Source organism: Oncorhynchus clarkii, chromosome 25 (assembly GCF_045791955.1).
Source record: "Oncorhynchus clarkii lewisi isolate Uvic-CL-2024 chromosome 25, UVic_Ocla_1.0, whole genome shotgun sequence".
Classification (NCBI taxonomy): domain Eukaryota; kingdom Metazoa; phylum Chordata; class Actinopteri; order Salmoniformes; family Salmonidae; genus Oncorhynchus; species Oncorhynchus clarkii.
This window is the reverse complement of record NC_092171.1, coordinates 20,455,758-20,480,794: the sequence shown is the minus strand read 5'-3', so window position 1 is coordinate 20,480,794 and position 25,037 is coordinate 20,455,758. Positions and strand designations below refer to the sequence as shown.

Sequence of the window (25,037 nt, the reverse complement as noted above, 5' to 3'; positions counted from 1 at the left end):
ATGACTAAATTATTTAAGGGAGGGCTCAATTGGGCCACAGTGGACTCAGCCTTTGGTATAACAAGACAGAGGGAAGGAGGAGACCAATGGCACCATGCCTAGTGCTGCTCCAGGCTGCCCAAGCTTGTGCCATGTTGGGCCTGGCTGGTACACTCTGGGCAGCAGGTCAAGGCCGGGGCAACATCTGCAGCACATCAAGAGAGCCTGGCGGGTAAGTGGGGGTATGGCATGATGCCCACCTCCTGACGCCTGTTCTAAGCCCATCACATAGTGACATCCTAGAGAATAGCTTTTGGAAGGGTCAGCACATGAACAACAACCCATTCTTTCAAATGGAAAGCACCCTATTTACAACCCCTATCATAGCACCCTATTTACAACCCCTATCATAGCACCCTATTTACAACCCCTATCATAGCACCCTATTTACAACCCCTATCATAGCACCCTATTTACAACCCCCATCATAGCACCCTATTTACAACCCCTATCATAGCTGTGTCCAACCTCCCGTTTAATTACTATGCACTATGACTCCTTTTGTATTTCTCCACTCCCTCTTTCTAAGCCTTAAATGCCAAGTGACAAATGTCTGATATGAAATGTAGTTGGTGACAACAGGCAGTTGAATAGCACCAGTTATTGCTGGCTCTGGCATCATTACTCTGATTCCCACGTAAAATATTCTGATGAGGGGTGTTGTATGAACACACAGTGTTAATTACTTGGTGACTAATTTGAAGGGGAATCCTTAACCCCCTCCCAAGCCTGGTTGCCACAACTCCCACACCTGAGTCATCTCTCTGATGATGGCAGGAAAATCAAATACAGAAGTGAAATTGATACAAGCTGCCGGCAGACGAAAGAGCAAGTGCTAATCACTATGGATCATTAGCTGAAGATTTAGCTTAAATTGTGTTTAGCAGGAATTAAGCGAAGCTGTTGTTGACATGGATTGACTGCTGTAATGCTTTATTGTCAGTGCTCCAGGAGGCAGAGGGTGGACCGGTGTGTTACGGAGACGCCGAAAGCAGGGATTTGTGGGATGCTGGAGGACTAGTTGGGCTTGTAGCGTAGACAGAGCGGACAAACTGAAAGTGCTATGACATCTGAGGGTGGAGAAGGGGGTGGCTGGAAGACTGGTGCTTAAGTGTGGATGAGGGGGGAGAATATGACTTGAGGAGAGAAGGATGATATTGACGGACAGAGCAGAGGACTGGAGGAATCAAACTTCCTCTTAACAGAACAGACAATGAAAGGAATTTTAAGAGTTGTTGCAGTTGTACATAGAAAGTGGAGCACTCGAGAGTCTAGAGTCTGAAACAGAATTTGAATACAATAACGCACTCCGCAAACAAATTGACTGACAAGGAGACATCCCCCTTCCTGAGGGTGTGACAGATAATTATCCTGGTGACACTGCAGGTTGGAAGGTTTGGTAGTGGGGCACTCCGTATCAGGGCACTAATACAGGTGTAGTAGCTGGCTGAGCTCTACCTGAGCCTGCTGGGTGAGCATCTAGCTCAAGGGGGAGGAGAGGAGAGGGAGATAGGTGGAAAGAGTGTGGAGAGAAAGTGAATGGGTTTGGATAAATATTTAGGATTTCCTTGTAGGAAGGTCAGATGATCGATAGAAAAAAAACATGGGCAGTGTTAAGTCTTCAGAAGTTACATACAGTTCTCTACATCCAGATCCTGGACTGCCTTGTAATAGGCACAAGAAAAAGCAGCAGGAAATATATTTTCCTCAACCAGGTTGACAATGTAGAACAAGAACAAGCGTGTTTTGTCTCCCTCTCCAGACAGATAACCCTGTGTGTTCATGTGTGTGTAAACATGTCTGGATGTGTGTGTCTATGCAGGAACTGCTCAAACTGTGGCAGCTGATGAGTAAGAGGGAACAGTCTTATCCAGCTCTCCAGTATTGACAGTGTTACTAATCCCCTCCACCTGCTCAAACACTCCCCCAAAACAACATCCCTCCCTCCCATCTGCCCAGGCGGGGCATCCCTGGGGGCAGCCTGTGCCTCTCCCTTCAACTCCTCTCCAGTTATCGTCCCCGGCTGGGGCCCATTACCCCAACCCTTCCCCAGGCAGCATGTATTAATCGCCACAAAAACAAATAGTTTTCAAATGTTTGGAAAAGGCCCAGTGTTTGCGCCGTGGCCTAACAAAATCATTTTTACAAGCTACGTAGTTGTGATTAGGGCTGGGAGAATTGAATTTCAGTGACATTGATAATATTAATATTAGCCTAATTAATTGTGTTGTTTGACTTTACTCAGCACCCTGTGTACCTTCTACACAACACTAGCCAGCCGGAGCTGTGGCTGAGCTCTCAACCATCTCTATCTCGCCCTGTCTCTCCCGTTCATGACAACTGCACACATTTCATGAACCGCTAGATGTCTAATCCCTCAAACAAATTCTGTTCCTGTAGACTAGAGGAGAACTACTCTTTCAGGAAGAAAGTCTAGCATGTTAAGAATACCCAATGACTCAGAGGTACAGTACCAGTCAAACGTTTGGACACACCTACGCATTCAAGGGTTTTTTTTTATTACCATTTTCTACATTGTAGAATAATAGTGAAGACAAACTATGAAATAACACATGGAATCATGTAGTAACCAAAAACTTGCTAAACAAATCAAAATATATTTTATATTTGAGATTCTTCAAAGCCGCCACCCTTTTCCTTGACAGCTTTGGACACTCTTGGCATTCTCTCAACCAGCTTCATGAGGTAGTCACCTAGGAATGCATTTTAATTAACAGGTGTGCCTTGTTAATTTGTGGAATTTCTTTCCTTAATGCGTTTGAGCCAATCAGTTGTGTTGTGACAAGGTAGGGGTGGTATACAGAAGATAGCCCTATTTAGTAAAAGACCCACGTCCATATCATGGCAAGAACAGCTCAAACAAGCAAAGAGAAGCGACAGTCCATCATTACTTTAAGACACGAAGGTTAGTCAATCGGGAAAATGTCAAGAGTTTCTTCATGTCAGCCGTAAAAACCATCAAGCTCTATGATGAAACTGTCTCTTATGAGGACCACCACAGGAAAGGAAGACCCAGAGTTACCTCTGCCACAGAGGATAAGTTCATTAGAGTTAACTGCACCTCAAAATGCAGCCCAAATAAATGCTTCACAGAGTTCAAGGAAGACAAATCTCAACATCGACTGTTCAGAGTAGACTGCGTGAATCAGGCCTTCCTGGTGGAATTTCTGCAGAGAAACCACTACTAAAGGACACCAATAATAAGAAGAGACTTGCTTGGGCCAAGAAACACAAGCAATGGACATTAGACCGGTGGAAATCTGTCCTTTGGTCTGATGAGTCCAAATGTTAGATTTTTGGTTCCAACCACTGTGTCTTTGTGAGACTCAGAGTAGGTGAACAGATGATCTCCACATGTGTGGTTCCCACCGTGAAGCATGGAAGAGGAGGTGTGATTTAAATTCAAGGCACACTTAACCAGCAAGGCTAACACAGCATTCTGCAGCGATACGCCATCCCATCTGGTTTGCACTTAGTTGGACAATCTTTTGTTTTTCAACAGGACAATGACCCATACCCACCTCCAGGCTGTGTAAGGTCTTTGTGACCAGGAAGGCGAGTGATGGAGTGCTGCATCAGATGACCTGGCCTCCACAATCACCCTACCTCAACCCAATTGAGATGGTTTGAGATGAGTTGGACTGTAGAATGAAGGAAAAGCAGCCAACAAGTGCTCAGCATATGTAGGAACTCTTTCAAGACAGTTGGAAAAGCATTCCAGGTGAAGCTGGTTGAGAGAATGCCAAGAGTGTGCAAAACTATCAAGGCAAAGGATGGCTCCGTTGAAGAATATAACATATATTTTGATTTGTTTAACACTTTTTTTGATTCCATATGTATTATTTCATAGTTCTGATGTCTTCACTGTTATTCTACAATGTAGAAAATAGTACAAATAAATAACAGTACTAACATCTCAAACTCAACTGTTTATGAAAATGAACCAGTAAGGTTGTGCTAGAAGTAAAGACGCTAATTAAACAAAACGTTTTTTATGAATCATTGATTAAGGTCAAGAGCAGTACACTGGGAACAGCATCATAAGACAATAGAACTTCAGGTTTGATCTTAACTGACACTGACAGTCAATGACCACCATGTGAGAGCCGAGGCACAATGATCTTGACCCTCCCTGGCCTCCCGTATTCCCTGTGAAGTCCACTTAACTTTCACTCATTATCTCCTTAAGCACTGAAGAGTAACATTTCACTGTGTCCTGACCCTGATTCAGGACTGATCCAGGCCACAAAGGATGGATCGTAAGCCGGTGTGGATGAACAGGTGTCGATCTAGGCAATTACCCATCATCCCAGCCACAGACAGACCACCCAGGACCTCTGAGTGGTTCTCAGACATGCTTACCCCTCACCTCTGCCCTGAGGTCAGGGGTCGGAGAGAGGTGGTCATGTGACTATCTGCCAGGCACAGCGGAGCTCTATACCAGGCTTCGTTAGATATAGATATGGAGAGATACATTAAATTACCAAAAGTATGTGGACAGCTGCTTATCAAACATCTCATTACAAAATCAAGGGCATTAAAATGGAGTTGGTCCCCCCTTTGCTGCTATAACAGCCTCCACTCTTCTGGGAAGGCTTTCCACTAGATGTTGGAACATTGCTGCGGGGACTTGCTTTCATTCAGCCAAAATAGCAATAGTGAGGTCAGGCACTGATGTTGGGCGATTAGGCCTGGCTGGCAGTCGGCATTCCAATTCATCCCAAAGGTGTTCGCTAGGGTTAAGGTCAGGGCTCTGTGCAAGTCAGTCAAGTTCTTCCACACCGATATCAAGAAACCATTTTTGTGTGGAGTTCGCTTTGTGCACGGGGGCATTGTCATACTGAAACAGGAAAGGGCCTTCCCCAAACTGTTGCCACAAAGTTGGAAGCACAGAATAGTCTAGAGGCCTACCACTTCACGGCTGAGCCGTTATTGCTCCTAGACATTTCCACTTCCCACTAAAAGCACTTACAGTTGACTGTGGTAGCTCTAGCAGGGCAGAAATTTTATAAACTGACTTGTTGGAAAGGTGGCATCCTATGACAGTGCCACGTTGAATGTCAATGAGCTTGTCAATAAGACCATTCTACGTCTATGGAGATTGCATGGCTGTGTGCTCAACGTTATACACCTGTCAGCAACGTGTGTGGCTGAAATGGCCGAATTCACTAATTTGAAGGGGTGTCCACTTACTTTGGTCCATATAGTGTATGAGAGAGCAAGAGAGAGATAAGGGAGAGCGATATGAGAGAGATGGTAGTGGTGGTGAGAGTAAAGTAGATTCCTCTGGGAGTTCTCTATGAGGGGTGGCTGTTTCCAGTCAGTCATTGCCATGACATGCCTGAGCTATGCAGAATTCAACCTTCCCTATACTGCAGCTTTAGAGTTTGTTCCTGTGGACAAGTGCAGCCACAGAACATATTTGGCACAATCAAAACAAAACGTCTCTTTATTTTAAAGTAGAAATCTTGGAAATCAAGGTCCATATTACCGGCAATATGACAATCTTCTACGGTGGTTTGGTTGATTAGTATTTAGAAACAAGAGAGCTCAGTCAATATATCTTTGCATTGCAGAAATCAAGGGCAAAATGCAGGTAGCCCAACTGTGAATGGCGGCGGTCTTTCTTGGCCTCTAAGACGGACAAACAAGCAAAAGGTGCTACTGCAGATGAGAATGAAAGACTAACATCCAGGTTGGCTGAATTCTGTTTCCATGGTGAATCTTGTGAAATCATAGGGCCTGGTGATTGGATGGATGGATGGACAGTGACCCATAGACCGGGGCCATTAGCTGAAGTGGCGTCCCAGTCTGGCCTGACGGTAGTCCACTCTCAGCTGGACGAAGGCGTGCAGAAGGTTCCGGTCCAGGTTGGTAAGCTGCTCGCCGGAGCAAACCTGTTTGAGGTTGTCGGGGGCGACCACCAGGAGGTTACACAAGGCGTGGAGCGTGTCAAAGAGTTGCAGCACCAAAGGAACCTGAGGGACAGACAGTCAATCATACACAGAACTTTTACGACATCCAACCCAAGCCAGTATGCTAGCTAGCATTAACTCGGTAGCATTACTAGCGCTTAATATTATGATGTAAATTGTTGTTACAGCTGTAATGCTAACTCTGGTGTGACCTCTCACCCGGAAGTCCTTGGCACTTTTGCGGTACTCGGCCACGTCGCAGATGGCCAGCATGCCTCCCATGGAGCTGTAGCTGTACTGCTGCAGATGCTCGTGGATGAGGCGGTGGAAGCGCACGCCCAGCTCCGTCAGCACTGTGTCCACGTTCTTACCGTCCATGGACTTCCGCACACGCTCCACCTGCCGACTTACGTACACACACACCTTGGAGCAGGCCTGGGGAGCACAGGCAGGAAGGGGACATCAGACCGTCTGGTTGGGAGTCACAGGTCGAGTGAAATGGCACTGATTTGTTTTTTACTTTTTAAAACTCATCCGACTACAGTTTCTCTTTGCATATGAGACAAGGGGTGGAGGCTGGGTGCAGTTCACTCCTTACTGCGGTGCACTGGATCATAACGTTGTTCTCGTCTTCAGGCCTGAAGTCTGTCTTCTTCTGTTCCGTAGCCAGGATGTGCTTCATCTGTCCCACCATGCAGTTCAGCGTTCTGCAGAGAGGACAACACCATGACAACCACCCCTCACACACTAATATAATACATTCACTAATTTCCCATGATGTTGTTGATAACATAAAAAAGTGGTTTACTGACCTGTCTATGCCGGTGTCCAGTTTCACCTCCATCTGTTCAATCACCTCCTTCTTCTTGCGCAGGCACTCTGTCAGTTTGGGAGAAGAGCTGGTGGAGAGAGAAGGTCCATAAAAGGTCAACGGTAATACAAAGTAGCACAGAACAACTATCTGGAAAACATGAAGCTTGCTACAGAGTCGCTACCTGTTAGTGAATAACAATAATAATAATAACAACAACAACGGGAGGCTATCAAACCGTAAGAGGCAGTAATAGTGTACAGTACAAATCAAATCTTATTTGTCCCGAGCTGAATACAACAGGTGTAGACCTTACAGTGAAATGCTAAATACAACAGGTAGACCTTAGTGAAATGCTTACTTATGAGCCCCTAACCAACAATGCAGTTAAAAAAAATATGGATAAGAATAAGAAATAAAAGTAACAAGTACTTAAAGAGCAGCAGTAAAATAACAATAGCGAGACTATATACAGGGGGGTGGCTGGAGTCTTTGACAATTTTTAGGGCCTTCCTTTCACACCACTTGATATAGAGGTCTTGGATGGCAGGAAGTTTGTCCCCAGTGACGTACTGGGCCGTTCGCACTACCCTCTATAGTGCCTAGCGGTCGGAGGCCGAGCAATTGCCATACCAGGCCGTGACGCAACCAATCAGGATGCTGTCGATGGTGCAGTTGTAGAACCTTTGGAGGATCTGAGGACCCATGCCAAATATTTTCAGTCTCCTGAGGGGGAATAGGTTTTGTCGTACCCTCTTCATATCTGCCTTGGTGTGCTTGGACAGCCCCGTTGATGAGAATGGGGGCGTGCTCGGTCCTCTTTTCCTGTAGTCCACAATCATCTCCTTTGTCTTGATCACGTTGAGGGAGAGGTTGTTGTCCTGGCACCACACTGCCAGGTCTCTGACCTCCTCCCTATAGGCTGTCTCATTGTTGTCGGCGATCAGGCCTCCCACAGTTGTGTCATCGGAAAACTTAATGAATGTGCTGGGATGGTGCTTGGCCGTGCAGTCATGAGTGAACAGGGAGTACAGGAGGGGACTGAGCACGCATCCCTGAGGGGCCCCTGTGTTGAGGATCAGCGTGGCAGATGTGTTGTTACCTACCCTTACCACCTGGGGATGGACTGTCAGGAAACCCAGGATCCAGTTGCAGAGGGGGGTGTTGATTCCCAGGGTCCTTAGCTTATTGATGAGCTTTGAGGGCTCTATGGTGTTGAACGCTGAGCTGTAGTCAATGAATAGCATTCTCACATAGGCGTTCCTTTTGTCCAGGTGGGAAAGGGCAGTGTGGAGTGCAATAGAGATTGCCTGGGGTTGGGGTGGTATGCAAATTGGAGTGGATCTAGGGTTTCTGGGATAATGGTGTTGATGTGAGCCATGACCAGCCTTTCAAAGCACACATGAGTGCTACGGGTCGGTAGTCATTTAGGCAGGTTACCTTAGTGTTCTTGGGCACAGGCATTATGGTGGTCTGCTTAAAACACGTTGGTATTACAGACTCGGATAGGGAGAAGTGGAAAGTGTCAGTGAAGACACTTGCCAGTTGGTCAGCGCATGTTCGCAGTACATGTCCTGGTAAGCCCTGCGGCCTTGTGAATGTTGACCTGTTTAAAGACTTTACATACATTAGCCTATTAGACAAGCTAAACTAGCCAGTGTCACTGGGCAGCTCTCGGCTGTGCTTCCCTTTGGAGACTGTGGTTTGCCAACCCTGCCAATTCCGACCAGCGTCAGAGCGGGTGTAGTACTGTATTTACGCGTTGCCTGTTTGATGGTTCGTCAGAGGGCATAGCGGGATTTCTTATAAGCTTCCAGGTTAGTCCCGCTCCTTGAAAGCGACAGCTCTAACCTTTAGCTCAGTGCAGTGTGAGAGCAAAATTGCAAGATTGTTATAATACTTTTATTGCATCAAACGGTTGTTTTTATGCAACAAAATAGAGGGTTCTTATAACTCTGTGTCGGTGTGAACTGAAAGTGGGCCTCTGGGAGATAACACTGTCAGGAGATATACGATGTCCTTGGGGATACCGCATTCCAGAACATGAGTTAATGTTTCTGTTCTATAAGGTACCAGGGAGAGACGACTCCAGAGCCAGACCCTGGTCTCTACATAATTAGATACTTATAATTAACAGCAGACAGCATCTTTCATACAAATCTTAACCTTGTGACCCATTCCATACATCTGTTTTTTTGTCATCAACATCCAGGAGGATGGACTTTGCTATAAAATGCTGTGGCTCAAATCCGCTCATTGGGTTCTCAGTGATCACCTCCAGGGGTGATTACCGACCAGCTCCAGTAATTAAATAATAAAGTTTGATTGTTTTGAAGAAATCAAAGTCTCCCTTTGATTACAATAATTCCACCACAGCGGATGTTGCCTGTACTCCATGGCTTCTGGTTGGGGTATGTACGTACGGTCACTGTGGGGACGATGTCGTCGATGCACTTATTGATGAAGCCAATGACTGATGTGGTGTACTCCTAAACGCCATCGGAGACATCTCGGAAAATAATCCAGTCTGTGCTAGCAATAGACTGCAGTATGGGACAGGGGGGGATAGGTGTGATTGACAGGACACACCCTATGCTAACCTGATAAGAGGCATGAGGTGGTCATTGAACTGCTTATCAAACAGGTGGAAGATGGTGTTGGCCTGCTGAACTACATCCAGGAAGTAAAGGTTGGCATTCTTGGCATCAGCTGATGGAATGGCTGTAGAGAGAGGCGAGAGAAACAAACACTTTCCATTTAAAAAGGCACAAGAGAAGATTCATTTTACACCCACACGTAAAATGATTTACTCAATGTTTCTAAAAGGTTTTTCGACCTTTACTGTGTTAGTGACAGTTAGTGAGAGTTGTGTACCGGAAAGGCCGATCTCCAGTGCGTAGTCAATGTGGTCCACACACAGGTGCTCCACCAGCAGCAGGAAGATGGAGAAGGCGTTCTTGGGCAGGTCCGAGGGATCTGAGAGCTGGTTCACAAAACACAGAGACAGGACCTGATATCCTCGCAGCACTCTACAGGGATCTACTGCAAAGGCCTCATTTACATACACCGTAGTCAAATATATTTAAACTCAGTTTCACAATTCCTGACATTTAATCCTAGTAAAAATTCCCTGTTTTAGCGCAGTTAGGATCATCACTTTATTTTAAGAATGTGAAATGTCCAAATAATAGAGAGAATTATTTATTTCAGCTTTTTATTTCTTTCATCACATTCCCAGTGTGTCAGAAGTTCACATACACTCAATTAGTATTTGGTAGCATTGCCTTTAAATTGTTTGACTTGGGTCAAACGTTTCAGGTAGCCTTCCACAAGCTTCCCACAATAAGTTGGGTGAATTTTGGCCCGTTCCTCCTGACAGAGCTGGTGTAACTGAGTCAGGTTTGTAGGCCTCCTTGCTCACACACGCTTTTTCAGTTCTGCCACCAAAGTTTCTATAGGATTGAGGTCAGGGCTTTGTGATTGCCACTCCTATACCTTGAATTGGTTGTCCTTAAGCCATCCACAACTTTGGAAGTATGCTTGGAGTCAATGTCCATTTGGAAGACTCATTTGCGACTTCCTGACTGATGTCTTTAGACGTTGCTTCAATATATCCACATAACTTTCCTTCCTCATGAAGCCATCTATTTTGTGAAGTGTACCAGTCCCTCCTGCAGCAAAGCACCCCCACAACATGATGCTGCCACCCCCGTGCTTCACGGTTGGGATGGGTGTTCTTCGTCTTGCAAGCATCCCCCTTTTCCTCCAAACATAATGATGGTCATTATGGCCAAACAGTTCTATTTTTGTTTCATCAGACCAGAGGATTTTTTCTCCAAAAAGTATGATCTTTGTCCCCATGTGCAGTTTCAACCCGTTGTCCGGCTTTTTTATGGCGGTTTTGGAGCAGTGTCTTCTTCCTTGCTGAGCGGCCTTTCAGGTTATGTCAATACAGGACTCGTTTTACTGTGGATATAGATACCTTTGTACCTGTTTCCTCCAGCATCTTCACTAAGTCCTTTGCTGTTGTTCTGGGATTGATTTTCACTTTTCGCACCAAAGTGCGTTCATCTCTAGGAGACAGAATGCGTCTCCTTCCTGAGCGGTATGACGGCGGCGTGGTCCCATGGTGTTTATACTTGCGTACTATTGTTTGTACAGATGAATTAGCCTATCAGAAGCTTCTAAAGCCATGACATAATTTCCTGGAATTTTCCAAGCTGTTTAAAGGCACAGTCAACTTAGTGCATGTAAACTTATGACCCACTGGAATTGTGATACAGTGAATTATAAGTGAAATAATCTGTCTGTAAACAATTGTTGTAAAAATCACTTGTGTCATACACAAAGTAGATGTCCTAAACGATTTGCCAAAACTACAATTTGTTATCAAGAAATGTATGGAGTGGTTGAAAAACAAGTTTTAATGACTCCAACCTAAGTGTATGTAAACTTCCGATTTCAACTGTATGATCACTGTGACAAAGGATCCTGTTATGATAATTCAGTACAGACTGTGACATCACTGCAGTCAGTGTTATTGTCTCTCCTGTAGGGGGCAGCGTAACAGCCTCACCCTGTTGCACCTCTCGAAGGCGTGGCGTGTCTCCTGCAGCAGGTTGACCACCACCTCCTGGGACAGGAAGGTCTCCCCGTGGGTGTCGATGCTGGGCCCCAATGGCAGGTTGGTGCGCTGTCTGATCCGCTCCTTCAGCTCCTGGATACTGAAGGGGGGGGGGGTTGATTAAGTGCACCGGGCTATGGCCCGTGACGTGAACGGAGGAGTGCCCTTATCAAATCGAAATCTGCACCTCTGTCATGTCGTCAACAAAACAGCATGGTGCATCATTCAGAAAAACACCACTTTCTTATTTCTCCATAAAATGCTTCAATTTTCAAAAAAGTTAATTGGGAAGGCAGATAAAGCCTTTTCATCAAGAGCAATCATGTTTGCACGTGAAAACACAGAATCCTACTCACTACTCCAAGTGCCTAAACTACGCCACTTTTGTTTTGAGCAGACTATGTCGTCGGCCAAAACAGGGCACCTGGCTCACACCCGGGAGGCTTCACCATACCCGGGTCATTAACAGAACTCCCTCACCATTACACCATTAAGGAAAAGGGAGGAGTCTGAACTCAAAGACAGGACCTTGATATGAGGAGTGGAGAGATGAGGGATGTACTATTTAAAGCCATTTAACTATTTAATACAACTCAGGTCTGACACCAAGGCGGAGAAGGAAGTTCAGGGTAAAGGGAGAAGACGGAGGAGAGAGGAGAGGGTCATGGGGGCTCTAGGGTAGAGGTGGTCAGTCACTTCCTTACCTGCCCCCACCCAGTGGGCGTTTCTGGTGGTTCTTGGAGTCGTAGTAGCGTTGCAGGATCATGGCGCTGCGTGTGCGGAGGTAATCTTTCTCCATTTCAATGTAGCTCTCCAGATAGGAGGAGAATATGTTCTTGATGAGCTTGGACAGGAACGTGTGTTTGTCTGAGCCCAGGTTGAACTCTGTTAGCTTGGCAGCCAAGGCTGTCGTCCTGGAGACACAGGGTTGCCAAGATTACCAATGGTCAGACTGGAGGGTATGAGGTATTAAAGGCCCAGTGCAGTCAAAAACTTGATCTCCTGTATTTTACATATATTTCCACACTATGAGGTTGCAAAAATACTGTGAAAATGATAATTCCCTTTTAGTAAGAGCTGTTTGAAAAGATTGACTGAAATGTCAACCTGTTGTGGTGGGATGGAGTTTTGCCTGTTGACATCACCAGGTGGTAAATAAGTTAATAGACCAATTAGAGTTCCAAACCTCTCTGCCAATATCAGCTAGTTTTCAGTTTTTCCCTCCCCACTCAGTCCACTCCCAGACAGACCTAGCAAAATTATTGATTGAGAAAATGCTTTCATTTAAAGCAATCACAGTAAGGTACATATTGTTAGCTAGAAATGATTTGGTATCGAGATTAAAAAAAAGAAGCCTGCATTGGACCTTTAAGAGTGAGAGTTCAAAGGTGAACAGACATTACCTGGTGTAGAGGTCGTAGAGGTTTTTGAGGTATTGTTCTATGTCAGAGCGGCGGGTCTCGTCCAGCTTCTCTTTCACGTGAGCCTGGAAACACAAAGCTGCTCAGTCAGTCCAACAGAACTGGGTCAGAGAAGGTATTGTCTGGCAAATCTAGTGGCAGATATTGTTCACTATACCTGTAGTTTGTTCTCAAAGATGTTCTGGATGAGTTTGGCCATGACGGTCTCGGGGCTCTGGAAGACCTCGCACACCTGAATGTTGACTCGCTGGCAGAGGAGGGCCGTGTCTTCAAACACATCACTACGCATGTACGCTCCCTGAACACACACAGAGTTAATTACAGACCTCAGGACTACAACTTGTGGTGAGACTACAACAGAAGCGCACAGGTACTCTATACTAAACTGTTATGAAAGGGTTCATGTTCAACTGAACAGTGCACACTCACCTCCTGACACTGCTTGATATAAACATCTACACAGTGTGCATAGCCCTGCAGGAAACAAAGACATGTCACAATCACACCTGCATCACTACCACAATCCAACATCTCCAAAGAACAAACTGGATGCATGGTTGCATAGACGCTAAATGAGATACAAGTGCATATTTGTAAGTTACAATATGCACTACTACTACACATACACCGCTCAAACAATAACACTAATCTTTCTTTAATATGGAGACGTATCAAAACAGTCCAGTGTTTGTGGGTCACCTTGAAATGTAAGAGGACTGCGGCGACCTCCCGCATGCGGCCAATCTCGCCCCTACGCTGGGCCGCCGTGAACTCCTGGACCAGCTGGCGCTCCAGGTCGTGGTATTTACCTAGAGAGACACATTCAGATTGAGTTGCCTTTCTTAGCATGGCTGTGCGATCGTTTGTTGATCAATCAGCAACAAAGGTAATTTTGAGTGCAACCACTCACTTGCAATCTTGGCCTTGACATCTGCAAACCTGTAAGAGGACAAGAATAGAGGATATCGGAGATTAAAAAGACTCAAACCCAAAATGATGTCAATGTAATCTTGCATGTGTGACATTTGTAGTCCCTCTGACTTGAAGTGAAATGTATTCTCTCACTCAGAAACACTAGTTAATGCAACATAACATTTACAAAACTAGTCTGGTTGGGCTGGAGGCACAGAGTAGCAGCACCGATACTGTTTACATTGTACCACAGAGCTCGTGTAAAGCTGCCTCCAGGACGACTCACCTGTCAAACGGCAGCTCCTGTGCTATGAGATGCAACTTCTGAATGATATCAGCAGCTTCCTTAATCTGGGAAAGGGAGAAATAGGGGGGAAGGAGTCGGGAGGGAGAGAGAGAAACATAAGAAATGGACACCCAAACAGAGAGCAGACCAACAGTAGCAACATCTCCACTTCTCCACATCATGTTAAACCAGCCCTCCTCCTCCTCCTCCCTGTACACCATGGAGCTGATAACAAGCAGCCGCCGCTCACCTGGCTAACAGCATCCGCAGCAGTAGCCCTGGGTTAGCAGCATATCTAACTCTTTATTGGCATGCCTCCTCTGAATGGGCTCTAATCCCACTGCAGCCTAAATCGCCTTCAATAATCTGTCCGGCCAGGGATATCTCTTAAAAAATGGGCCCTGTCGAGAACCCGCCACTCCCCTCCCCCTGACATACACGCTGGCTGAAAACCCCAGACCTAGTAAAGGCCCGCCGTCCGCAACTCTTCTGTTCCCGCAGATGCCTGCCTCAGCTAACATCATTACTCCGCTCCCATGAGGAGGATCCAGCCTTTCTGCGCGGCAAAGGTTTTCTAAGTATCTGTCCCCCAGCTAAGATTAGCTAAATCCCATGTAAGTAATGTAGCCGTCTCTCTGCAGTCAGGGTTTAGCAGCACTTGTCTCCTCGCTGGCGGCCCAGCCCTCCCTTTCAGAAGGATTAGCAGAGCCATCCCCTCTTCAGCTATTCACTCGCAGCTTTCCTCTTTCCCCCTCATCTGGAGGTATGCTCAGGAAAAGGGATCCGTCCGATATTCCCACCATGCCTCTCTGGAAGCATTCCCATCCCATCTCCAGGTCCCGTCTCTGAGATTGACCTCCAGACTCTCCGCCCGCTTTGATTACGGTTTCCCCACTCGCTCTTAAACCGTTCTGACAATCCCCAATCAAACTTTTGAGGGTTGATAGTGAGGTCACTCAAATGGCTTTGAACTCTTATCGGAAACGTAGATTAATTAGGCCCAGTTTTCTCCCATAAGAAATATATTTTGATGTGCTTTCCCATGCCACATTTAGCTGTAGTAGGACAAAATGGTGATGACCAAGACCGTCAACAGCAACAACAAAAAAAAAACTCTCTCTCACACCTTGCAATTAATGCGATTAAGACAGACATGAGCATGTTGACATCCATGGTAGTCAATCCTCTAGCTATTGTCAAAAAGTAAAGGCCAGTTGATTAATCCAAATTAGCTCAGGGATCCAACTAAAGGGATCAATTACCTCAATCCTGTTCATTGACTTATTTCAGTTCGTAACATCTTTCACTGCTGTAGTGGTGTTATTTTCAAGGGTCAATCTTTTTAATTTTTGAAAAACATAAAAAAGGTAAATCTCTAAGAATACACGAGGTGGATGGTAATGTGTGTATCATGACCTTCTCTGGGTTGTTGAAGACATCACTGCGCAGGTCCCCATCCAGGAACTCATTGAAATAGGTCATGAGACGCTGTGCCTCCACCGCCCTCTGCCTGGGCGTGTTCACGCCCTCCAGCTGGTCGCCAAGGTGACACACCTTGGTGGCCACATAGCTGATGTGCTCGTCCAACTCCTGGAAGTGCTGGAAGGCTACCTGTATGGAGACAGAGAGTTGTGCAAAAAGAAATCACACATTGTGTGACATGATTCATGAATGGGGATAAACATAATATTGCATGATGGCAGGGCTTTCAAAAGTACCAAGGGTCATAATGCTTTTATATTACACTGGATTCTGACATTCTCTTCAAAACGTGCCTGTCTACAGGGTAAAAGGCTGGGGATCTGAGGTTGTGGTGGGTCCAGTGGGTTGTGAAACTGACCTGGTTGCTCCTCTGTAAGTCCTGCACTTTGTGGGCAAACTCCTTGGCCTCTCTGTGACACTGGTGCTCCAGCTTCTCCACCCGCCGCTGGATCTTCTCATCTAGCTGCTTCAGCTCCTCTATGTGGTTCTCAAACTCCTCCAGCAGCCTAGGAGGGAAGCAGGACAAGGGCTTTAAAAGACTGCAGGCCTACCTCACATTGGTCTAGACTCTCCATAGCCATGAGTTCACTTACAAGCTGGCCTTCAACTTGATCTACAGCCATAAGTTCACAGCAAACAAAGGGTAGACTAAATGCTTTAGTATACTAGCATGGGTGAGTCATTTAGGGTTGGATTTGTCCTACTAACTCAGTCGTCACCAACCTTTGAGTCAAGATCACGTTCGGGGTCAAAATGCAAGCCAAGATCTACCACTCAGATAAAAAAAAACATGATTTAAAAAGTCTATGCAATAAAAATAAAAAAATGTTCTGTAGGAATGAGGTTTGTGCCGTAGGCCTAGTACATAATCACAGCATTTGGCTATATGACTGGCCTGACAATATTGTTCTTCTCAGACCATATTGTATTTCAAAACTCGAGGTTTGATAACAAAATAGATAAGTTCTATCACTTTCGAGGTACAGCTGAGCATACATTTAATTAATTGGCTTTTTATTTTTACTAGAGTGATGGTCCCTGCATCTGATGGTCAGTCTCAGCAGAGGGAGAGCACAGTCTCTCCTCCGGTGAGACTGACCAGAGAGATTTCTGCCTCAGGAACAACATGAATTTGTGCATACGACCAGAAAAAATGAAATATTCCTTGACACAATGAGCAATTAATAAAAGACGCAGGTCTATCGATACTCATTCCTTGGAGTTGCAGCGCGAGTGGAAGTAGGGAAAGCACATTTATGTTTTGAAAAAGGGTTGAATAAAAACAGAAACATTAACTCACTCATAAAAACACCAGCTCTTTGCTATATTCTTTGACAGTCTCTCTCTGGTCGAGGTTTTAAAAGCTATGAAATGTCACCTAGGCTAATATCAAACTTTGCTGTGGGGTTGTGGAAGCTGTATGCACAGTGATTTTAGCTAACAGACTGGACAGCGCAGTAAGCACACTTGATTGAACTTTCCTGGTCTGCCGGGTAGGCAGAGTCTGTCCCGCCAGACAATGAAATGTAGTTCAAAATGGGAACACTTTGCCTACCAGGCGTGCAGAACTTCTGAGTCAAATGAACCTACTGCCAACAGAGCAAGATGCCTTCTAAATAAATAAATAAATATATAAATATATATATATATATATATATAGATAGGAGTGCAAGGCTTTATCATTGACTTTTCTTCAGAAATGTTTGGTGATCGACTAGGAATGCCTTGCAGATTGAGATCGACCGGTTGGTGACCACTGTACTAACCTTACACTCATTCAGTTAATATTTATACATAGTATTGAGGGCTTAATCCTTGGGTCCCCACATTTACGAAGCTCTACAAACTGGGAGCTACGTCAGCTACATTTAAAGTGAGGACTGTGGAGCAAATGTTGTAAGTCAGCACCATATTTAACAGACTAGGAAACGTCCCAAAATGATGAGTATTTAATCTCTTAGCTAATTCCCGCAGCAGTGGCTTCAGCTTAGGGACATCTCCCATCCCTTCCCAATGCACATTCATTTCCTTGCTGTCAGTTACTGTATGACTCAGAGCTCGGTGGCCTCCCATTACGCACTGCCTCTGAGTTATCTTCAATGGAGGTTTAAATAGAACTTGTTGTATGGTTGGGACTAGAGCTTTAAGAAAGGGGGATGAGGCTGAAACAAAGGTAAGGGTCTTAAAAGGGGAAGCACAAGGACCTGCAATAAAACCGGGGATTGGCTGCTGGTTGATCAAGATTAGGCTGGTGGTAGGTGTTACGGTTAGTTAGTCTTTCGAAAAGAGATCAAGAGTCATGATTACGGTAACTTTCAATAAAGCCATGTCTTTAGAACAAGACTACCTTTTGGGGTCAAATGCCTCAGCTCCGCCTTTGGACCCTCCTCCAGGGGTTCTCCAGGCCAACCTCTCTATGTACTCATCTGCATCAAAGGGCTCCTGTGGATCAAGCACACACAGACAGTGTCAATCTCTGTCCTGTCAAGGCTGTCTTAGATAAATGGTGAGCATGGGATGTGACATGAGCAATACTGGAACCTGGCTAGCCGACTAAACTCAACGACTGTATAATTGTGGGCTAATCTTTGGGTGCTGAAATCGGTAGTTTTTTTTAATAAAAACTTCATTTTATGTGATGTCGGAGTTCCAATCCGCCCACACTAGTCGCTGCTCTACTCCATCGTAAATCGTTGAGTTTAGTTGACTAGACCATGGCATACATTAAACCTTATTGTGTCTGATTGATTACAGGTGCACTCAAGTAGCTAGCTGGCTACATGGTTTCAATGCTTTTTTGGCAGTTTTGGGGAAGCTACTCTGAAAATATAGTTGCTATTTTTGTTTTGTTTTAACTAGGCAAGTCAGTTAAGAACAATTCTTATTTACAATGATGGCCTTTCCGGCCAAACCTGGACGACGCTGGGCCAATTGTGGGCCGCCCTATGGGACTGCACTGAGATGCAGTGCCTTAGACAGCTGCAGTTTACCAAGCTACCATTTACTTCACACTGAAGTTAAGCTACCCTTAAGAAGAATATAGTTTACTTAACTAAAGCTACTTAGAAAAAAAAGTTAACTTCTTCCAAACTACTTAGTGAAAAAAATAACATTAAATCTGAAATGTCATATACAACAAATTGCAAGAACAGATCCCTATAGTCAGATGTTAACAGATTGTATGATTTAGCCTATTTAACAAAGTTAGAATTAGGCACACAGCGTGTTTCAAGTGAGAATTAGCTAGGTTTGATGCCAAAAAATAAAGGAAATTATTTCCCTCACCCATCTTTTCTTTTTGCAAAAACGTAGCGTGCAGTTACAGTAGTTAGCTACACCAAAACATGGCAAAAAAAAGTAATTAACTACCAATATTTGAATTTAGTTCAACCACCACCAAGCTATTGCAAAATGTCATTAAATGAACAATGTAGCTAGTTCACTACTCCCCAACACTGATATCTAGGGGCGTAACATTGGCTAGGTAACAAGCTACCTAGCCAATGCTACTGTAAACCAGTAACTTAGGCAATAACATAAGACAGAGCAGGGGTGGGCAAACGTTTTGGCTGGAGGAACACATCGGGGTTTTGAAATTCAACGGAGGGATGCAATCAATTTGCGGAGCCCTCCCGAGTAGCGCAGCGGTTGAAGGCGTCACTACAGACCCGGGTTCAATCCCACTGGGAGACCCATAAGGCGGTGCACAATTGGCCCATCATCATCCGGGTTAGGAGAAGGTTTGACAGGCCGAGATTTCCTTGTCTAGCGACTCCTGTGGCGGGCTGGGCCAAATCCCTACGGGAGTTGCAGCGATGGGACAAGACTGTACCTACCAATTGGATACCATGAAATTGGGGATAAAAAATGTTTACAAAAAATAAATAATATATAATAAAATGTAATACGTCTTGCGGGCCAGATTGAAGTGCCCAGTGGGATGGATACACTTTGCCCCCCAAGCTAGAGGTAACTTTGGTAACAATCACAAATCGTTAAGGTAGAGCTGGGGGGTATGCTACAAATCAGGTTCAATGAGTTAACCAGCTAACTTGTCTAAATGCTCTAAAATAACTTGAAATGGGCTCAGCATTTTAAAACATGAGTTTAGCTTTCTTAATTAACCAACAAAAATCGGTTATTTCTGGTTGTCTATCAAGTTAGCTGGCTAACTCACTGAACCTACTTTGTAGTATAACCCTCTAGTCAACTTACATAATGATTGACAAATGATCACATCGTCAACATCTGCCTGGGTAAACACTACAGTAACTAGCTTTGTTAGCTAGCTGTCAGTGCAAAATAGCTAGCAAATGGTAACGTAGCTAGCTAATGGACAGCAGGGCAACTTCCTAACCAGCAGATCTGACCCGCTTGCTTACAGCTGCGCTAGGCCTGGGTTCGGATAGGATTCCTGTGTTGGTTAAGACACCACGGAGCCGGCGCGAGATATGGCTCGGAAAACGTACCTCAATCCTGGGAAATGCGTTGTACTCCCGAATTTTTTCGGTGTAACAGTTGGGATGTTGGGACAATTCGGAGTACACCGCATTTCTCATCCCTGTTTTAAAGTACGTTATCCGAGCCTTACCTCGCGCTGGCTCAGTGGTGTCTTAACCTACAGAGGAAGCCTATCCGACCCTAGTGCAGCTGTAAGCAAGCGGGTCGGATCTGCTGGCAAGGCAACTTCCTAGCTGAGGCACAATTTCCAATCCTTATAGCTATATCTGGCTAGCTAGTTAGCCTAAATTAAGACATTTCACATTTCAACTAACGCTACTCATCTAACGTTTAAACAGGGGGTTGGCTAGCTCATACTTATCCTCCTAGCTAGCTATTAAGCTACCACTAAAGTTAGCAGTCAGCTAGGCCAAGGGAACATAGTTTATTTTACCTCGAATAGTTGAGGAGTCGTTGCCATGTTCTACTTATATCTGCAATGTACAAATTGCAGTTTAGGCAAACTAACATTCGGGTATGACAGCCGACTGATTGATCAGCTGGATTTATGTTTTGCCCTTTGTTGATACATTTAACAGCTCTACTTCCGGGTCGTCACTAGTTTCCATAGCCTTAGGCCGTATTCGAGAGCGTCAAAACCGTGGTGTATCATGGGTTAATTGTGACTGACTGACTAATCGATCAATAACATTGAGCAGTTATTTAGGATGCAAGGGAATTTGTAAATCAGTCAGTCTCGACTCGCATTTAAAGTCGGCTGCAATGTCGAGCGTGTCCATTATTATGACTAAACCCCGCCTACAATTTATCTTATCAAAATCTGATTTTAAACGTAACCTTAACCACACTGCAAAACTTATGCCTAACCTTAAATGAATACCAAAATGTAAACATTTTTTAAAAATAATGTTTTACTTTGTGGCTGTGGTAACTAGTGACACCCCGGAAGGTACACTGCGTAAACACACATGCGCAAAAGTATCCTGATTGGTTCAGGCTGTCACATGATTGTAAAAATAGGAAGTTAATTTTGCAACGAGAACAGAATATCGATGAAAACTCAGTCGTGCAAGTTTAAAATGAGGCAAAATGTTATGTCCCCCTTTGTTGGACTACTTTAAGATTTCCCTTATAGATCTATCACAGAAGAAACGTGGTTATCATATGTATGCATAGCCTGTCAATCACAGGCATTTTGTTCTGGACAAAATGAGTGTGAGGGCATTGTGGATTATATCTTACGAGAGGGGAGAGTCTGTAGCAGTGCGCTTTTCCAGGTTTGTAATGTTTTTCCTTCCATTGTTTGTGTAAAATGTAATGTCATCGTGTGTGTGTGTGTGTGTGTGTGTGTGTGTGTGTGTGTGTATATGTCTGTCTCTGTCTATCTCTGTGTGTGTGTGTGTGTGTTAATTCACACCTGTCCCGTATTGCTGTTTTGGCTATGTGCATAGTTGGTAAAAGTGTTGGCTTCTCACACAGGCGATACCCAACAGTGGAGCAGCGTGCTAAGTGTATGGCCGGCTCATTGTATGTGTCTGTCCCAGAGGATGGCACTGTGCTCCAGCTCCTACTCACTGAGCTGGGCCTCTCTGACTCTGACAAACCCTACATGGCTCTACGAGATGACTGTCTCCACCAGCAGCGCTCACCAGCCTTGGAGCTCCATGTAGAAGGCCCCAGTGGAGGGGTTCTTTGGCCAATGTTGGTCATCTCCCAGGGGCCTCTGATCCTGGCCTGTCTGGCCGTGGTGGATGCCCCCGCTGATCCCCGGCCTCCTCTGGCTAGCTTGTTCTCTGTCTCCCAGGGCCTCACACTGTTGGCGGGCCTGCAGGCTTTCCTCTGTGGGTCTGGGAGTAAGCCTGACAGAGAGGGGCTGACCTCTCGCCTGGCCATGATGCCCTCTATCCTCCTGCAGATCTGCCCCCTCGGGACCCCACTGGACATCCCTCAGCCAGGGGCCTCATCGGCATCAGCAATGCCCACTCCTGCAGGGACCCAGAAACAGCCAGCCTGGAAAACAGGGGTGCACCGTGGTCGGGCTGTGGTGAATGTAGCTCTAACGGAGATGGTGCGCTCCATGCAGTATGGAAACCGAAACAGGCAGGACCTCTGGGATGTCTATGGCACAGTGACTTGCAAGGTGAGCACAGTGATACTGTCTATGTCTATGGTAATGCAATACTGAAGTGTCTTGTTACCTTCTGCTGTCTACTCATTCTCTCTAACCCATTTGTGCTTTTTCCCTTTGTGTCATCAGTGTGAAGTGGAAGGGGTCCTTCCCAATGTGACGGTCACTCTCACACTGCCACCCAATGGCTCACCACTGATGGATGTCCTGGTCCACCCTTGTGTGTCTTCACTGGATGCCAGTGTTCTGACTGCCATGAGTGTTGAGGACTGTGACAGCTCTGCCTTCTCTGGCCCCTACAAGTTCCCCTTCTCCCCTCCTCTTGAGCCTTTCAGGCTCTGCAGCTACACATCTCAGGTACACAAGTCCAGAGCTTGTAAAAATAGCTAAAAACATGCATTCACTCCTTCATACATTGCTGTCTTCATCTCGTCAGATTGAATGATGTATTTTCTCAGGTTCCCGTGCCTCCTATCCTAGGCACCTATCAGCTGAAGGATGATGACAACCAGTTGCGTATTACTGTGAGTCTCAAACTTCACGAGAGTGTGAGGAACAGCTTTGAGTACTGTGAGGCACATCTGCCGTTCTTTAACAGGTAACCTATGCACATATAAACAATGCATAACATCTCACATTGATGATGCACTTCCTGATGTCAATATAGTAGCTTATTACACATAATCATCCCTTCTAGTGTTGCTTAAAAATGCAGTGTTTCTGGAATCTTGTAAAGAAACACATCTCGACTTGAGGTTACGTTTAACCTCTGAACCTCTGTGTTGTTGCAGGGACCAGATGGGTAGTGTGGATGTGAAAGTGAGCTCAGGACAGCTGGAAGTGTCCAAGGAGAAGAACCTGCTGGTCTGGGTCCTCGGTACGTCTCATTGGTCTGGGGACAACATTTACACTGTGCAATGACCCAGTTTACCACATATTTAAGTTTCAAATACCCTTTGTTTATGGAAAAATAACGTGTATATTCTGCCTTATCACTCTTTAGGCCAGAAGTTCCCCAAGTCCCGCGAGGTGTCACTAGAGGGCAGTGTGAGTTTTTCAGGGGAGCTCCCAGGACCTACAGATCCTCTCTGCACAGACCTTACAGCCTACATCAAAGTAAGTCAGATTCTTTCTAGACATTGGAGATGCATCTAAAACTAAACATACCAGAAAAACCATTCCTTCATGTTTTTCAGTTGTACTTCCGAGTGCCAGACTTGACTCTGTCTGGATGCTGTGTGGACCAGCATTCAGTGCAGGTCTATTCCTCTGCAAAACCTCGTATAGTCACATGTGAGTGAGAGATTTGGGTTCTAATGCTGGTTTAATTATTTTCTATAAAAATATATTTATGAAAAAATATGTATTTGTGAAGCCTGAATGTGCGCTCTCTCTTCTCTCTGCAGCCCGGGAGTTGTTATCCTCAGAATACTTTATCTGGAACTCAACTGGAACTGCACCAGTGTCCTCCGGACACATGATGCTGTAGGATGGAACTGTACAGTATAGACCAGCATCGAGGAAATGACTACTTCGTCCATATCTGGGATGGGCCAAACACATGATGGATCTCCAGAGCATAAGAGCATTGCTGGACAACAGACACTGCTTTCGATTCTGGTGACAAGGTTTGAATCTGTGTAACAAACAGCATCCAACATTATGAACACAATGGTCAAAGTGCTGTAACTGAATGGCTTGTATCTGCTGTTCTTCTGACAGCCTTGGTCTCATCTAAGACGCAAAATGCAATTTCTCATCCGTACTGAACAGACCAATCAATTTTCAGTGAAAGAATATGCCTTAACGCTAGAATCCTTAATTGAAACAACAACAAAGTGTCCACCCCACCTCTGTTTTGGTATAAAGCTGAGGGATGGGTCTTTAGAAATGTAACCACTCCCAAAATCATAGACAGAGCTATGGTTGCAAGGACTGACTATCCATGATATCAAAATTATAGTTTTAACTATGTTTTGAGGCTATACAGTGCTTTTTGTTTTACATTGTTTTACTCCAATGTTTGTGAACAATCTTATATTTTTGGTTCTAATGGGGTATGACTGTTGAATTAAGCTCATGAGTCATTTATAAGTTATATTCTTCAATAATCAATGGGTATAAATGTATATATCCTTAATGTATGTCCAAAAATGGATGTAGCTACTAAGGATTCTAGCTTTAAATACAGATAATGGTTATTCAACTGAATCTTACTAAAGAGTATTAGTACTGGAAAGAGAAAATATTGAATTATTGCAATTAAATATTGACGTTAATACAATAATGTCTGCATTTGTGTACATTTTTATTTATTGATGCTGCCAGTTCCTATATTTTGGAAATGTTTGGACATCCCACTCCACTGGCCACATCTCTTTAGAGAGAGGGGCCACCCCTAGCTCTGACAGTCCCACTTCAGTGCCTCTCCATCAGCCAGATAATTAGCAGCTGGGGCCTTGTCGTCGGCTGGAGCTGAGGTCCTGTGGGAGATGGGGCTTGGGATGTGAAAGGGTAGGCTGATCCGGGCAGCGTCTGTGCCACAAAGAGCCTCTCAGGAGAACTGGCAGGTCTCCCTGGTCCCCCACTCCTCTGACTCCACTGCCTGTCAGCCAGTGGCCTCTTCAAATACCTAGCCTCTCCAGCCTGAGATGGAGCACTGAACAACCCTCTAAAAAGTTGAGGCCTCCACCACCCCCAGCTGGCCAGATGACTGGCTAAGTGGAGAAAAACTTGTAAAGAGAAACGGTGTGGTGGCCACCTTAAATATTGCATGACAAAAATTGGTTCAGCATAAGGGTCAGATTCAAATAATTGCAATCTGGTTAGAGTACAGCTCATCCACACATGACCATGATAAGAAAGTCCTGTCAATTAAAAGAAAATGCATAGGTATACATGTAAGTGTCTACAAAACACATTTTAAGAGCCCTAGCC

At 45.0% G+C, this 25,037-nt stretch overlaps 2 protein-coding genes across 5 annotated transcripts; one reads left to right on the top strand and one right to left on the bottom strand.

Annotated features, from left to right (window-relative positions):
* Positions 1-4,036: 4,036 nt before the first annotated feature.
* Positions 4,037-20,556, bottom strand: LOC139383303 (exocyst complex component 5). 4 transcript variants are annotated; one of them, XR_011628723.1, is made up of 19 exons: positions 20,406-20,554; positions 17,859-17,953; positions 15,870-16,017; positions 15,446-15,640; positions 14,030-14,094; positions 13,742-13,770; positions 13,531-13,640; positions 13,261-13,305; positions 12,989-13,129; positions 12,814-12,896; positions 12,115-12,324; positions 11,363-11,510; positions 9,661-9,769; positions 9,387-9,507; positions 6,788-6,874; positions 6,574-6,682; positions 6,195-6,410; positions 5,648-6,038; positions 4,037-5,505 (listed from the first exon to the last, which is right to left on the bottom strand). XR_011628723.1 is itself a non-coding variant. In XM_071127777.1 (18 exons), exons 1-18 carry the CDS (start codon positions 20,430-20,432, stop codon positions 5,850-5,852), a joined length of 2,127 nt encoding a protein of 708 aa, XP_070983878.1. In that variant the 5' UTR covers positions 20,433-20,556; the 3' UTR covers positions 4,037-5,849. The 4 variants fall into 4 exon arrangements, 3 of the variants coding, with proteins under 3 accessions (XP_070983878.1, XP_070983877.1, XP_070983879.1); XM_071127777.1 differs by having other exon boundaries at positions 4,037-6,038; positions 20,406-20,556; XM_071127776.1 differs by lacking the exon at positions 20,406-20,554 and adding an exon at positions 19,894-20,133 and having other exon boundaries at positions 4,037-6,038.
* On the top strand, positions 20,542-24,387 carry LOC139383304 (adaptor related protein complex 5 subunit mu 1). Its single transcript, XM_071127780.1, has 8 exons — positions 20,542-21,249; positions 21,452-22,112; positions 22,230-22,457; positions 22,559-22,698; positions 22,892-22,977; positions 23,104-23,216; positions 23,297-23,393; positions 23,507-24,387. Exons 1-8 carry the CDS (start codon positions 21,182-21,184, stop codon positions 23,587-23,589), a joined length of 1,476 nt encoding a protein of 491 aa, XP_070983881.1. The 5' UTR covers positions 20,542-21,181; the 3' UTR covers positions 23,590-24,387.
* The last annotated feature ends 650 nt before the right edge of the window (positions 24,388-25,037 follow it).

Bases quoted from the DNA above. Each gene is read 5' to 3' on its own strand.
- LOC139383303 (XM_071127776.1), bottom strand. From the start codon at position 20,070: ATGAGAAATGCGGTGTACTCCGAATTGTCCCAACATCCCAACTGTTAC. The intron at 12,897-12,988 runs GTATAGTGAACA...TTGTGTTTCCAG, and splicing joins TCTTTGAGAACAAACTACAG to GCTCACGTGAAAGAGAAGCT. The intron at 9,770-11,362 runs GTGAGGCTGTTA...TTTGTGAACCAG, and splicing joins CCTTCGAGAGGTGCAACAGG to CTCTCAGATCCCTCGGACCT.
- LOC139383304 (XM_071127780.1), top strand. From the start codon at position 21,182: ATGAGTGTGAGGGCATTGTGGATTATATCTTACGAGAGGGGAGAGTCT. The intron at 21,250-21,451 runs GTTTGTAATGTT...CTTCTCACACAG, and splicing joins GTAGCAGTGCGCTTTTCCAG to GCGATACCCAACAGTGGAGC. The intron at 22,458-22,558 runs GTACACAAGTCC...GTATTTTCTCAG, and splicing joins TCTGCAGCTACACATCTCAG to GTTCCCGTGCCTCCTATCCT.